The sequence below is a fragment of the Zalophus californianus genome, chromosome 4 (genome assembly GCF_009762305.2).
Source record: "Zalophus californianus isolate mZalCal1 chromosome 4, mZalCal1.pri.v2, whole genome shotgun sequence".
NCBI lineage: Eukaryota > Metazoa > Chordata > Mammalia > Carnivora > Otariidae > Zalophus > Zalophus californianus.
This window is the reverse complement of record NC_045598.1, coordinates 97,831,760-97,846,818: the sequence shown is the minus strand read 5'-3', so window position 1 is coordinate 97,846,818 and position 15,059 is coordinate 97,831,760. Positions and strand designations below refer to the sequence as shown.

At 46.8% G+C, this 15,059-nt stretch overlaps 1 protein-coding gene across 7 annotated transcripts in view; it reads right to left on the bottom strand.

Moving 5' to 3' along the window:
• SLC22A15 (solute carrier family 22 member 15) overlaps nt 1-15,059 on the bottom strand; it is a 68,294-nt gene that overhangs the window by 34,531 nt on the left and 18,704 nt on the right. For 6 of the 7 annotated variants that reach the window (XR_003523329.2, XM_027613339.2, XM_027613353.2 and 3 more), the window contains 3 exons: nt 4,239-4,371; nt 3,445-3,609; nt 1,133-1,262 (listed from right to left, as the gene is read on the bottom strand). Coding sequence is in view for 6 of the 7 variants with exons in the window: in XM_027613339.2 (XP_027469140.1) it covers nt 1,133-1,262; nt 3,445-3,609; nt 4,239-4,371 (428 nt within the window). In the remaining variant the exon portion in view is untranslated. Of the gene's footprint in view, nt 1-1,132; nt 1,263-3,412; nt 3,610-4,238; nt 4,372-15,059 lie in introns of all 7 variants that reach the window. The other variant, XM_027613332.2, reaches the window with a different exon arrangement.

Genomic DNA, 15,059 nt, shown 5'->3' with positions numbered 1-15,059 from the left:
CTAAAAACTCAAACTTTTTTTTTTTTCCCAGATTTTATTTATTTGAGAGAGAGAAAGAGAGCATGAGTGGGGGCAGAGGCAGAGGGAGAAGCAGATTCCCTGCTGAGCAGGGAGCCCGACCCGGGACTCGATCCCAGGGCTCTGGGATCATGACCTGAGCTGGAGGCAGATGCTTAACTGACTGAGCAACCCAGACACCCCTCAAATGTCAAAGTTCTTAAGCACATCATTAAAATGATGAAATAAGAAATGGAATAGTATTACTTCTTTGTGACACAGTATTTACGAGTGAAACTGGGTTTCTAAGCCCCAACAAGATGGTCAGTAATGTTAATTTTATGGAGAACTCTGTAAATGTCTCTTAAATATTTGTTTTACTGTTACCGGAGTCTGAGGCTATTTAGGGAAGAATATTAATAAATAATATTCTTCTATTATATATTATGTAATATGTATTATATAACAAGCACTATTAACACTATTAATGACATTATCTATAAAGTATTTGCTATGGGAAGAAAGAACTGGTAAAAGGGCTCTAAGTTGGTGGCTCGCCTTACAGCATTCAGAGCACCACGGTGTGACATCTGAGCGAGTTGTTGGGAGCATCCTGCCCTGACCAAGGAATCACCGTTTTGCCGCTTTGAGCCATCTACCCTAAGGATTTCTCCCATATCTGAGAGTCTTCCCACGTCCACATTTAGAGGCCCTGAAATAAGGGTCACCTGTAGGATGGATAGTTGCCACTACATATTGGGTATGAATGGACTGTGATATTTGCACCATTGTACCTGAGTCAGATGCCAAGCACCTGACCTGATCCAGCCTGAAGATCTCCAGGCTTGAGGCAGTAGGTTACAATAGAAACTGGCACCCTGGGTCAACAACTTGAAAGTTAAAATGCAATCTATGGAGATGTTACTTGAAACAAGGGATACCTGCATTCTGAATTAATTAAGCATCTCTCTTCCCAGCAGCTGCCAAGCATTGGACCGCTTGCGGGATTTAGCTCTTCACCAAAGTCAGTTCAGGCAAACTCCTGAAAGGGAATAACGCCGCTCATTGACCCGCATCCTCTTAAGACATTCCTTCTGCATATTAAATTAAACCTCTAAGAGGAAAAACTACTCACAACGACAGGAGAAAGACCACCGTTCCCTGTAGGTTAACCAGAACGGCGAGGGTCCTCCAGGAGCGGATGAAGTATCCCAACAGGGCATACTGGGCAATGCCAACTGCGAAGAAGAGGCCACCGATCGATCCTAATTCAGGGAAAAGACACCTGTTACTGGAGAAAGCACCGTCCACGCCACCCTTTCCAACCTGAGTCACAGAGCCAGTGCCTTCCTTGGGAGGTGTCAGCAGGAAAGAAAAGCCTACACAAGTACTGACAGATGAGAAAAGTGGAGAGAGGCGAGTGAGTGGGCGGAAAAGGAGGAAGCACAGGTGAAAAATACAAACCACATGTGATCAAGAAGAATTTTAAGGGTTTGCCATAGTGCTTTTTGCGCTGAAGGCTGTGCTGACATCTGCCCGCACATCAGCTGAAGCTTGGAAGGACGCCTTGCTGGCTGGCGATACGGGTTTTAGGTCATGAGATTATCGCAATACTGAGACCTCATCTTATCACAAAGGTTGTGCCTCAAATCGCAGGCTACTCTTCAGTTCTCCCTCTTGCCCTTCCCCATTTGGTGTATCAGCACCGGATACCAGGACATTTTATAGCTCTCTGTTCCTTTCTTTTTTTCTTTTTTTTAAAGATTTTACTTATTTTATTTGACAGAGAGAGACACAGCAAGAGGGGGAACACAAGCAGGGGGAGCGGGAGAAGCAGGCCTCCCGCGGAGCAGAGAGCCCGATGCGGGGCTCCATCCCAGGACCCTGCGATCATGACCTGAGCCGAAGGCAGATGCTTAACGACCAAGCCACCCAGGCGCCCCAGCTGTTTCTTGTCTGTCTCCATGAAGCGTGGATTTTTGCCAGCATGCTGATAGGAAAAAAAATCAACCATGGGATTGTGAAAAAGACTATGCTTTTCAAAATAAATGCTGAGATGGGTATTAAGTCCACTGGCTTGCCCAATATACGTGTGAATTTATACCTCTGACACACTTCCTATAACTGCTACCACCACAATGAATAGGAGTACTCAGTACTATTTATTGTGCAGCATACATTGTCCTATAAAGCAGGTGCCATTAGAGCCATACACAAAGAGGAAACCGCAGAGAGGTCAGGGGCCGCTGTCTAGGACACGGAGCTGTGAGCAGGATGGCTGGGACCCTACCCTGTCTGCCTGACTGTGGAGCCTGCGTGCTCTCCCAGTCCGCTCTCCACCCTCCTAGGGAAAGGCAGGCTTCTGTGGGCAACACACAGCGACAGGACCTTGTTGATCTTGCTACAAGAACTTCCTACAAGAATTCTATAAGAGAACTGCGTTCTTGTTTTCTTGCCCAGAGATGATCAATTCTCTAGCCATGTAATGACATGTCTACTCTGTGCCCTAGTGAGGAAAAGGGGGGGAGCAGAAGGGACAGCTGAAGTGGCAGCATGTTCAGGACACCAAATCCGAACATGTGGTCCGATAAGTAAGGGAGTGGGGACACTATGATTTCCCTGGAAATTTAAGATAATCAATGGCTATTACAGTTTCATTACGGTGCATCAGATAGCACCTGGCTTCCGGGAATAACACTTTCTGTCACTGCTCAGAACAGTTCTCCCCACTCTGATCCTTCAGCAAGTCACTGTCCCACCAAAATCCACCTCCCATGGCCGTCTTCCTTGCTCCTCTCCTCCCACTGTGTCTAAGCAAGCCCCCGTCATGTTTCACGGGCTAACCACAACCCCTCCTGAATGACCCCTCAATTTCTCCTCCAATTTCTCTTCCCCTTCCATGGTCCATTCTCCACACCTCTGCCACAGTCGTCTTTCTGTATCCTATCTGATCCTATTGCTCCACTATTTAATCTGCCCACTGGCTTCTTACTGCACTTCAAATAAAAACAAATTTCTCATTTGGCCTAGCACAGGCTCTAAATCATCTGGTCCCTCCAACTTGTCCCTCCCCTGCCTGGGAGATAAATATTTAATAAAAATACAGTAAGAAAGCGCTGGGAAAGGAGCGTCTAGGCTTTCTTATGTCTGCCCTGTTTCTCAGTTTAAGGTGTAAACGGTTAATGCCCTTCTGAGGAAACTGACACTCTTGGAATAATCTGGAGGCAAGCTCACCATCTATGAGGCAGGCCCTAGGGAGACTTTCTACAGAGGGATATGAATGACTTATTCAAGGTCATACAGAACAAACCCCGGAAAGCAAATCTAATGGTGAGATAGAGCGCCTCAAGTCCAAGTGCATTTTTAGACTCTGGGGTTCGGCTGGTTCCCTGCGAGGTTTTCTGGGGCAGCTCACCATGTCTGTCATCGGCACGGAGTGAGCAGTACCTGCGAGTGCCCAGTAGGCGGTGCCCACACATTCGTTCAGCAGGACGAAGGCCACCAGCGACATTCCTCCGTTCATCACGCCTACCAGGAAGCGAGTTACGGCAAAGAACTCATAGGAGGGGGAAAACCCATTTGCAACAGCAAATAAGATGTCAAGAGCAAAACCTAGAATTACAGGAACAGCAGTCAATAATCCGGATGTAAAACAGCATTCGATCAAAGTAATAAATTATACTCATTTTACATTTGTAAAGATACATCTTTGTAAAGTTAAGTTTTCTAAGCTATGCTTTTTTAAAAACTTTTCTCTTAAAAACTATAAAGAAAAGCTAAGGCTTCTCTTTCTTTGTTACAAGTTGATATTTGTCAATCATGCACAGTTTTCAATTATTCACAACAGTATGGGAAATGGAAAAATCCCAGCTCATGCTCAGCTTGTCAAAAGAACTATGCTGGGTCTTACAAAGCATATTTGAAATGAACAAAGGAACAAGATACAAGGAAATGGATCTAAGATTCTGACTCAGTCTCTGCTCTCTTTAGAAACGTGGCATAAGTTAGAATTCGGGGGTTGCCAAAAGCACCGTCATCATGAAAAGCTTAGATGCAAATACGTGGCCTTCACCAGGTATGCTGCTGGTCCGTTTAAAACGCTTGGCCAGAATCAACTCTGGCTGCAGTGTGGCCTCTTGCCAGTGTAGTAAAAATCAGTTCTGTATCCACATGGCAATTCCCTAAGAACCCTAAGGAAGTAAGTCCTCCTATTCAGTTCATGAACACTCTTAACTGATTACCTGTGAGATAGACTTTTTTCCTTCCGAAGCGATCTGAAAGCTGACCAAAGGAAATAACTCCCACAAACACACCACTGAAGAAGAAAGAGCTTGCTGCACTGACTTTGTAAGATCTGTTGGCAATTAAAAACCACTAAAAGAAGAAAAAAGCAGAAGAGACATTTAGATCACAGAAAAGGTGGATGGACTGTTTGCTATTAAAAAAAACAAATGTACAACCAAAACTTGTACACTGGAAATTCTCTACCGCATTACCCACTACTAACCAAAATGTGGTAGAGATCATCTAACTTGGATAACATCCAAGCAGGTTTTGTCTTCAGAAACACTAGAAATCATTATTATTATAATGTGCTCCCATAATACTCTATACACATCTTATTACAGCAGTAAATACAGTATATAATAGCTACTTTTATTCATGCATCTTTGAAGCATAAAATAGGTCCCTCCTCCAAAGCCCCCGTATTTCTTGAGAGAAGGAGCCGTGACCCACCCATTCCCATTGCTCTGCCACCTAATATACTATAAGACATATGTGAGGCAATCAACAAACAGTCCTTTTCTCCAATAAGTTAATGGGTTTTAAGCCCCTTTAGCATTTTTCTTAAAAAACTGATCACAGAATTACCATATGATCCAGCAATTCCACTTGTGGGTATATGCACAAAAGAACTGAGAACAGAGATTCAAACAGATATTTGCACCCTAGCATTCACAGCAGCACTATTCACCAAAGTCAAATGAAGGAGAACCAAAATGTGGTAGATACACGCAGTAGAATACTATGCAGCCTTGAAAAGGAATGAGATTTTTGACAAGCTAGATCACAGAAAACCTTAACCTTATGCTGAGAGAAAAAAGCAGACAAAAAAAGACAAATATGGTATGAATCTATTTATGATGGGGATATTGTGATTTATACTAAGAAATCTGTATTTGGTGTCTATCCACTTCCTGGCGCGTAGTTCCCGAAACCCTTGTAATTTCCTACAGAAGAGCCATAGGGGCATCTTTGGTTATGATACTTAGTTTTGATCCCAGTTCCTGAAAAAAACTTCAGAGCAATAAAGGAGAAATGGGTGTCCTTTGTTATTTACAACAAGCCTCTTTCAACCCCACCTGAGTTTATTTAATGACTTCTGGAAAGCCCCTTCGATGGAGGCTGGTTGCCAGGGGCACCAACCTTCATGATTAGAGGGGTTATAACTTTCAGCCCCTCCCTCCCACCTGCCCCGCCCTTCGGGGAGGGGAAGAGGGACTGGAAGTTGAACTAACTGTCAATGGCCAATTATTTAATCGATGACGTCTATGTAACGAAGCCTCCCTAAAAACACAAAGGGACAGGGGTTCGAGAAGCTTCCCAGTTGGTGAACACGTGGAGGTGCTAGGAGAGTGGGGCCCAGGGAGGGCCTGGAAGCCTGTGCCCCTTCCCACATGCCTTGTACTGTGTGTCTCTTCCATCTGGCTGTTCCTGGTTATCCTTCATGATAAACCAGTGATCTCGTAAGTAAGAGGTTTCCCTGAGTTCTGTGAGCGGCTCTAGCAAATTAATCTATCCCGAGGAGGAGACTGCAGGAACCTCTGATCCTTGGTTGCTCACAAGCACAGGAAGCAATGTGGACTTGCAACTGTCATCTGAAGGTGAGGGCGGGGTCAGCCTCGTGGGCTGGAGCCCTGACACGGGTGGGATCTGAAGCTACCTCTGGACAGAACACCCATGAATAGCTATTATTTGATGCCAAATAGATTAATCACAGTTTCAGTGAAGCTTAAAGATAAGTTTTAAAGGCAAATAACAAAATGTGTTTTTAGCATCTCCCCTGAAATCATCAAACCTTCAGCTTTATGGAAATGTCACAAGTCAAAACAGTCACTTGTCTGACATGGCAGAAATAGGATAATCTAAAAAAATTAATTATTACTTTAAAGTGGACTGCGTGCTTATACAATCCTAAAAACAAAATTAATGTCCAAGTGATGAAAACTACGTATCAAAGACATACCAAATGGGAAGGCTCAGCACCTTACAACCAGATAGCTAAAAACCAACCCTCACATAATAGTCTCCCCTAATCCCAACAAACACCTTTTATAACAGGTATTATTATTACTATTCCCATTTTATAGATGATGCAGCTGTAGCTCAGACACGATCACCGTAGAGTAAACCGTGGAGCCTGCACCCGATGCTGACACTGGTCTCAAAACCACCTTCTCTGAGTACTGTATGCCTGAATTAGTTAAATCATGTAGGCCTTGTGCTTGGGAACACGAGAAGGCTGGGGGTGCAGAGAAGAGAATAATGTACTTAAAAATCAACTTCCAAAGTGTTTTATTTGGGGGGAGGAGGGATTTATCACATTCCACAGTATATGTTTTAAATACAAACACCTAAAATTTCTGTATCTTTTTTAGGATTTATTTATTTTAGAGAGAGAGGGATCATGTGCGTGCACACACCCGAGTTGGTGGGAGGGGCAGAGGGAGAGAATCTCAAGCAGACTCCCCACTGAGCACAGAGCCAGATGCCAGGCTCCAGCCCATGACCCGTAAGATCATGACCTGAGCCGAAACTGAATCAGACATTCAACTGACTGAGCTACCCAAGTGCCCCTAAAATTTCTGTACTTTTAATTGAACTTTTATGTACTATTGATATCCTTATATACCCACATGACACAAAAACGCACCCCCAGCTTGTTTGCTTTTTTTTTCCCTCTGCTGAACAGCATGATGCTATCCCTTCCCTATGGCACTGGAACACAGATTATAAGAGGCTTCTTAAATTGGTCGTGAATAAGGTGAAAAAGCAAGAGGGACCCTTCTTGAATGAACTCTGAGAATTCAGACACATATCCAGTCTCTGCCCTGTGCAACTTCTCACCAGCTCTGTCAATGTCACAAATTTGTCTGTCTATGCTTCAGTTTTTTCCTGTGACCTGAACTGTCCATTCCCCTACCCCCGCTCCCCCCCCCCCCCATGTATGGTGACATTTCATGGAATAAGAGTTGAGAAACATGCTGTAGCCCAGACCACGTAACGGAAGAGACAGTGCCTGGTAAATTAAAACCATGCACCTTAAGCTATCCAAGCAGTGGGTCCTCTCCCTTCTCTGAGGAGGCTGTGCGGGCCTGTCCTCCTTGTTTGGGCCCACAGCGGGTGAATGTGAATAACGCCTCACTCACAAGTGAATAACAGAGGGCCACTGGCATGCAGAGCCCGGGGGAGGGCGTGGCTCCCCATGGAAAGCAAACATCCATCACCCCACTTTCGTGTGAAGCCTGGCACCTCTAGGAACTGACTGCCCTCAGCTCAGGCGGTGCCCTCTCCTCCCACGCTCACTCCAGCCCCACCTCGTCCCCAGTGAGCTCCTGTTCACCCTCCACGGCCCAGCCTGATCCGCTGGAGCCGACCACGTTCTCCATTCTGCTCTCTCCCTATTTTTGCTTCAAAAATGATGTTCGGTGAACTACACGTTGACTTGTCTCTCGCATACAGTGCTGTGAGCTTCTTAGGGATATACTGGTGTCTAAGTGCTTACGTGACAGGGCCGGCACTTAATGAAATATTTGCTGAATTCTTTATGTAACAAGAGTGAGTGCCATGGTTTATAGGCATCTTCACACACAACATCTCAATGTCATGACCTCAAGGATCAAGTTGTGAGCTTATGGATAGGCAGGGCAGAAACTGCCTTCTTCATCACCCAGGAGCCGCTGAGGGGTGTTCTCCTAACAGGAAGAATGAGGCAGATCTGGAATCAGAGGGGTTTCTGTCTTCCATATGACGTGTAGAATCCTTTGGCTTTATCTTTAGCCTCTACATTAATGAGAAAGAAAACTATGGAGAAAACCACCCCCCCCAACAAAACCATGGCAGTTTTTTGGCTAGAGAGGCAAAATCTGTGCCACTGACACATACTTCCCAAAGCCTGAGTGATAGAAGCAGCGTGGCCCCTGAAAGCACTTTCACTGGCCCACAGAGAGCCCCACTGGGAGAAGCAGGGAGGAGGGGGAACACTGCCGTGAACAGCCCACAGAGCATTGGGGTGGGGGCAGCAAGCCAGGCGGGGGCCGTGGCAGGTCTCTGAGGGGCACCCAAGCCCCTCGCACGGCTGCCGTGTCTCTTCTAAAGGTGAACTTGTTCACGAGCCCGGGGTACACCACTAGTCCCAACTCGGGCCTCCCTGCAGGGGGGGGGAACAGACCCCGTGGTGCAGCCTACTTGATCCTCAAGGAAAAGGAGGACAAAGGAAGCTTCCCCCAGCAGTCCAGACAGGCCAGCCAAAATGGGCAGACAGCACTGGGCACGTGCTTACTGACAGAGCTATGGTCACCCCCAGTCCTGTTCTGGTGAAAACCAGGTCATATGACAAGGGCCAGAGCCTGACCCAGACCCTCCGTGTGTCTGTATTTCGAGGCTGCAGGACTGGAACAGCAACGGTGGCCCCCGCGCACCTGCAGGACGATCCTGAGGGAATCCACACAGTGCAAGCAGCAAGCCGGGTTCGGCTGAGAGATTTTCGGTGCTCCGGTGACCACCCCAACCAAGCTGTAGCCCTCCACCGTCCCGCAGCCCCCCAAAACATGTTCACGGCTTTGTACAGGAAGATCTCACTTCCGGAGAAAATCAGGTGAGCAGAGGCCTCCAGTGACTCAGGAGTACTCGGACAGGGTATTTCAGCGATGGTTTCATGGTGATTCACTAACTTGCTTCGTTTCAATGTACTTGTCACTCTGAATTACCACTTAATGGGTGAAGTGTGCAGGCTATAACAATCAGCGGTACCGGCATAAGGAAGCAAGACATTAAAAAAAAAATTAGCCCCTAAAGCAATTATTGCAGTGAATTTTTCACATAGTTTTAATACTCAGTCTTTTGACCCCAGGGTATGTCTTGGGGAAAATATATTAATCTCAAGATAATAATCAATCTCAGTTCTTCAATATCGACGATGATATTAAATATTCCAACCTTACTCTTTTTGGTTGCAAACATTAAATAAGCATGATAATTGTGTGCCTCCGTGATATTTGGTACTTTCTGAATGAGTCAGAGCTCGGGGAATAATTTGAATACAGCAGACAGCAATTTGCTACATAAATTCACCCCAATGGCTATTAGCTCATTTTAAAATAGTCAATACTTCTAGATCAGAGGGGTTCTTTTTTTACATTAATACCAAGTTAATCACATCTACATAACCTTTTATTCACCCTTCCCCAAACCCTCCATGAATAACTTCAGCAAGCCCTGACCTGAATGTAATAAGGTGCAGGGGGCGGGGGGTTTAAAATATGCATTTTTAATATAATCTCCTTAAACTATAGGATTCTACGGGCTCCATCTTGATACTTATTTTCAGGGTTTTATGTGAGAGGTCAACGGGCTTTATACTTGCTTTTTTTTTTTTAACTCTCATTTTATACCAAATTATTTGGTATATTGTATCTATAGACCACAAATCTATATATTAAGGATATTTACCAACTAATGGATAAGTTACCTGACAAGTTCTGGGGGCCAGTTTCAATGCCACCACTTTGTAGATTTGGAGGAGCAACCGAGAAACTACAGAGGTAATTAAAATTGAATTAATGCTGAGAAATTCATGAAGGGTTTGGTTGGGGACCGCATGCACTGAAACAAAGATGAGCTCAACTGGGGGCGCGGAGACGAGCAGCCCTTAGAAAGGGGTTGGCTAAGGAGCGACCGCGGTTCCCATCCTGCCCAGCATCGCTGGCCCCGGGGGCAGCTCCTTGATTCTCATTCTAGTTATTCTTCCCTCCTCCGCGGCTTCTCCGCTTACTCTTGTCATCCTGGTAGCGGCAGCAGGAAACTTGGAAGCCACCCATACCACCTGCGTCGAACCACTCCAGGACCTGGAACACCACCCACACGGGGCTCCGATGTCCAAGGCGGAAGGAGAGTGCGGGAATTCACACGGGACTGGCACACCCTGCGTGCCGGGCATGAGGGTACATGAGCTGGACCCAGGTACAAAGTACCCTGAAATAAAATGAAAGGACTTCAGGGAAAACATGAGATCTGCACTAAAAATGTAAAGCAGACGAGCGTCCTCTTGGGTCTGCCTGAATATATTCGGAGGAGAGACGTGGGTGGCCCTGTCACCGAGGGCAGCTGGTTGCAGGGCCTGATGCAGGCGAACCGCCGTGGAGCTCGGGGTCTGCTGCTTGTTGGACCTCACCCTCCCTGGCTACTTTTGGTTCTATCAGTAAACCGCTAAGTTTCTTTGGGCTTGACAATTACTAAAGCTTAACTGAATCATTACTACTTTGGTAGGACTTGGGTATTTTTTGTTTTTTGGGTTTTTTTGGAGGGTTGGGGTGGGGGGAACCACTAGCCAGGATCCCCACGAGATGGATACAAATACCCTGAGAGTTGCATGACCACCTTGGGGAAGGCACGCTACCTGCGGAGTGACAGACTCGCAGGCAGGCTGATTCCCTCTTTCCTTCTGCTTCGGTCACATGCCACAGGAATCTGTGGCCAGGCTCCACCATTTACTGTGTGACATTGAGTAAGTCGCCAGCTACTCTGAGCCCACACATTCTGGTATTTTTCATTTACTAGCCACAGTACAAACACTATGACTGTTTGCCCTTCCTCCTTAGAATTCACTGTCAGAGGCAAATCCAAGCTGGTGAGGGGCAGCCCGGGATAGGTCTATATTTCGCTCATGTGCCATTGTGCTACGGTCACTTAGCCAACCTTCGTTCCCACCAATCCACTGACCCATACTTGCATCCACTCTTCCCAGGTGGAGCCCAGCTCCTCCCCCTGTTCTGCACGGAAGTGCTCTGAGCTGCCGAGGATGGCTGGCAATGGCTGGGGAGGCCCTGGAGCCCTGGAGCCCGCTCCTCTTCACTGACAGTAGCAAAGCACCTAGCTCTTCTAAATAGTGAAGTGCCACCTGAGATACCATTAAACCTAAAGGCTTCTGTTAGTTACCAAAAAAAAAAAAAAAAAGTTTGAAAATCACTGGGGTAGTGGAAAGAGTATGAGCTCACTGAACCCGACCAGCAACTTATTAAATATGTGATTTAGGGCAAATTCTTTAAATTCTCTGCATGCCAGTTGTTCCATCTACAGCTCAGGGCTACTGGCAGGATGAACTAAGTGGCACATGGGGAAGGTCTCTGGGAGAGAGCCGCTCACACAAGAACCAATGAAAAGGTAGTCACAGTTATCGGCCTCTTCACTGACCTCTACCTGCCAAACCTTATGAAACTCATCTGCAGCCACAAGCTCTTGGTATGGAACGGTCTCATTGCAGCTGAGGATCCCACGGGGACTGTGGGCTTCTGTCCGTGCTCCCCCATCCACAGAGTGGGCAGGCCACGGCCACCGTTGCAGAGCATTATGAACCCACTCAGGCCGGAAGCAGCTGGTGCAGCATCCGGGATGCTCCAAAGATAATTCATCCCAAATCATGACACCGGCGTCCCTGTGAAACGTCCCCTGGAGCTCCCACAGAGCAGTGGTGCATTGATATCCCCAACTGTGCAGCTGGACGGCCCCACCCCCACCCGCCATTCTGGACACATCTTGGAGCACCTGCTGGAGGCTGAGGATCATTGTCTGCACAGAGAATATCTGCCTCGAGATCCACCCCCGAGGTAGATAACCACCTGACCTCCCGATGGGATGGGAACCTGATGTGTGCCTCTCTACCAGGGGAGGAACGTAGCAGGCATCTATAAATCTATAATGATATATGTATAACCCAGATGGATAGCAGCATATACATCCAAGTCTACATGCATCCCGGGAATGAGAAAGGACAGGTGAGTAACAGGAGGGAGAGGGGGTGGGGAGGAAAGAGTGAGCCACAAAGAGAAAACCAGGGAGACACAGGCAGAGAGAATGAGGCAAAAACGTGGGAGAGAGAGAGAGAGAAAGGCAAGACAGAGACAGCCAGTGAGACGGAGACACGGAGAAAGGCAGACAGAAAGAAATGGGAGGCAGAAGAGAAAGGCAGAGAGATTCAGACGGGGAGAGGCGCGGAGAGAGAGACACAGGTGCCGAAAGACAAAATGACAGGGACCGGGAGAAAGAAAGAGAAAAAAGAGAGAGCACGGGAGAGGAGAGGAGGGAGGGAGACAGACACACAGTCACGGTGTGATGGCAAAAGCAGATGGCAAGAGGGACAGTGACTCACAGATGCACCCCAGCCGTGGTCAGGGAGACATGACAGGCGGGTGAGGTGAGGCCATCTTAGCCCATCGTCTTTTTTTTCTCAGAGCTGCTTTAAACATCGCCAGCCCTTGTTGGGGAAGCTATTCCATCCCATTTCTCCTGCATCTACCAACTCTTCATCTGGGGGGCAGGAGCTCTCTGCGCTCGCTTGTGTCCATATTCAGCCTCCAGTCGAGCCCTGTGAAGGGTGAGCCCCCGGGGTGCCAGCACAGGAGGTGTGCTGGTGACCAGGGTGCCCCTTCCCGCTGTCCTGGAGAGTAGGGTCTGTTGGCACTCTCCCTCCTTGGCTGGCTAGGAAGGCTTTCTCTAGCATCAGGCGAGCAGTAGTTTCTTAAGGAATATTTGCTAATAACGGTGTCCCTCTGGTGATATGTAAAAGGGCTCCCAATTATAGATTTCATTAGTATTAATTTAATTCAATTCCACTGAAATGCATTGAAGTCTGCTGTGCTGAAGCACAGTGTTGCTATGGGATCCAATTTACCTTCTGGTACGAAGCACATACTGTGGGATATTCAGCATAAACATTACTTAGCTCCCAGGCTGGTATACGAGCATTCTAGTCGAGGCTGCGCTGTCCAGCGCTGGTCAGCTGGCCTTCTCTTCAGAAAGCCCATTCTCCAGAGGGAGCTCCTCCTACAAGGACTTCAGTCATCACGGTCTCTATCAGTAATGCTTGCTTTGCTTCTGATTAAAATAGTGGCCTGCTGACTAGCAACGATGACTATTAAAAAAATGGGCTATCTCTGGTGAAATTAAAGACACCCAAGATACATGAATTAGCTCAATATATTTTAGAGACATTCACTGCCCTTCCGTGAATTTGTGAGATAATCCAGGGTGCTCTGTATTCTTTATACAGGAGTGATGCCCTAGGCTAAAATCCCTCCTTGGTCCTGAGACAGTATGAATTCTGGAAGATTCTGCCTGCTTGAGGCTGGTGGGGAGGGGAAGTGTCAGTACCCTTCCTATGGAAAACGGGGAGTTTTTCTGTAGTGACCCTTTGTGTAAACAGTATTCAGAACACCAATAAAACCAGAGAGCTAGGACTTCTCAAGCCTGCAAGATATTTTATTCTGTGTTTCTCTGATAATAAGAATTGAGTTAATAAATGTTTTGTTTGTTTTTTAAATTTTATTTATTTTTGACAGAGAGAGAGCACAAGCAGAGGAAGCAGCAGGCAGAGGCAGAGGGAGAAGCAGGCTCTCCGCTGAGCAGGGAGCCCGATGCGGGGCTCGATCCCAGGACCCTGAGATCATGACCCGAGCCGAAGGCAGACGCTTAACCGTCTGAGCCACCCAGGCGCCCCGAGTTAATAAATGTTTTGACATGTGGCAGAATTTGGTCTGAGATCCACTTTCATTGTAATGTGGTAATGGATTTGTTGGAATGCAGACTTATGGTTCTCACCCACTGCAAAATCCTATGGGGGCAATAAACCAAACAAAGGCCTTTTGGAGAAATGGCTAATTTCACAGTTGGGATAGGGGGAGGTGAAAGATGAATCTGGAATATCTTGTTATGCCAAAACTTTTTTAAGTGCTCAAAAAAAAAAAACCCCAGAGAGATGGGAACATCAAAAGGACACAGGAGGACTTTCAGCTCCAGGAAAATGGAATAAATGTACTTTTCCCTGTCTTTCCAACTATGTGCCACTAAAAACCCTGGGCATCACGTGTGAAACAAACATAAGACAACTCTGAAAGGCGGAGAGAAGACCAGCGAAGACCCTGGGACCCAAGGAATGACCTGGTGGTGAGTCCCTGGGTTTTTCTTTGCCTCACATACCCGAGAGCGGGTGCTGGGGCAGGGAGCAACTCAGAGATGCCAAGAGGAATGACAAAAGAAGCCCCAACCAAGCCTGCTCTCTCCAGCCAGAGGCCCAGGAAGGGGGCAGCCCAGCAGGACAGGACATTTTTAGACAAAAACTGCTTTATTCCAGCCATTCACCACCACAAAACAAAAGCTATGGTTCTAACCCCATTCACAGGAACAAAGGCTAAGTGGGGAACCTAAATATCTCCCCCTCCCTGGCTGGGCAGTCAGAAGTCATCCCACTTCACTCCATTTGGATGTGTCAGAAAAAGACAAGCAGGGCGCCAGCACTTTCATTCCTGCCGCCTGCACTGAGGAACCCTCCATACCATCACCACCACCACCACCACCACCACCACCACCACTGGAGTCAGTGCGAGCACATGGGGAGACTGGCTTTCCACCACCACGAGGTAATAATGAGGCACCCCTCCCCTCTTTCTGTGTCAGAGCTGAGTCCGAGAAAGTCAGCTAATACAGAAGATTTAACTAAGACCCAGAACCTCTTAACATAATCCCCGAAACTTCAGGTTTCAAACAAAAATAATTCGTGACGCTAACAACCAGAAAATCTCAAAGTAGAATGAAAAAAAGACACTGCTGAGATGATAGAGATGTTACAACTATCTGAGAAAGATGTTAAAGCTGCCATAACAACCGTGCTTCAGTGAGCACCTGCAAACATGCTCAAAACTGATGACAAAATAGACTCGGTGAAAATACAGAAAGTCTCACCAAATAAAGAGAATGTATTTTAAAAAGAACAAAATGAAAAATTTAGA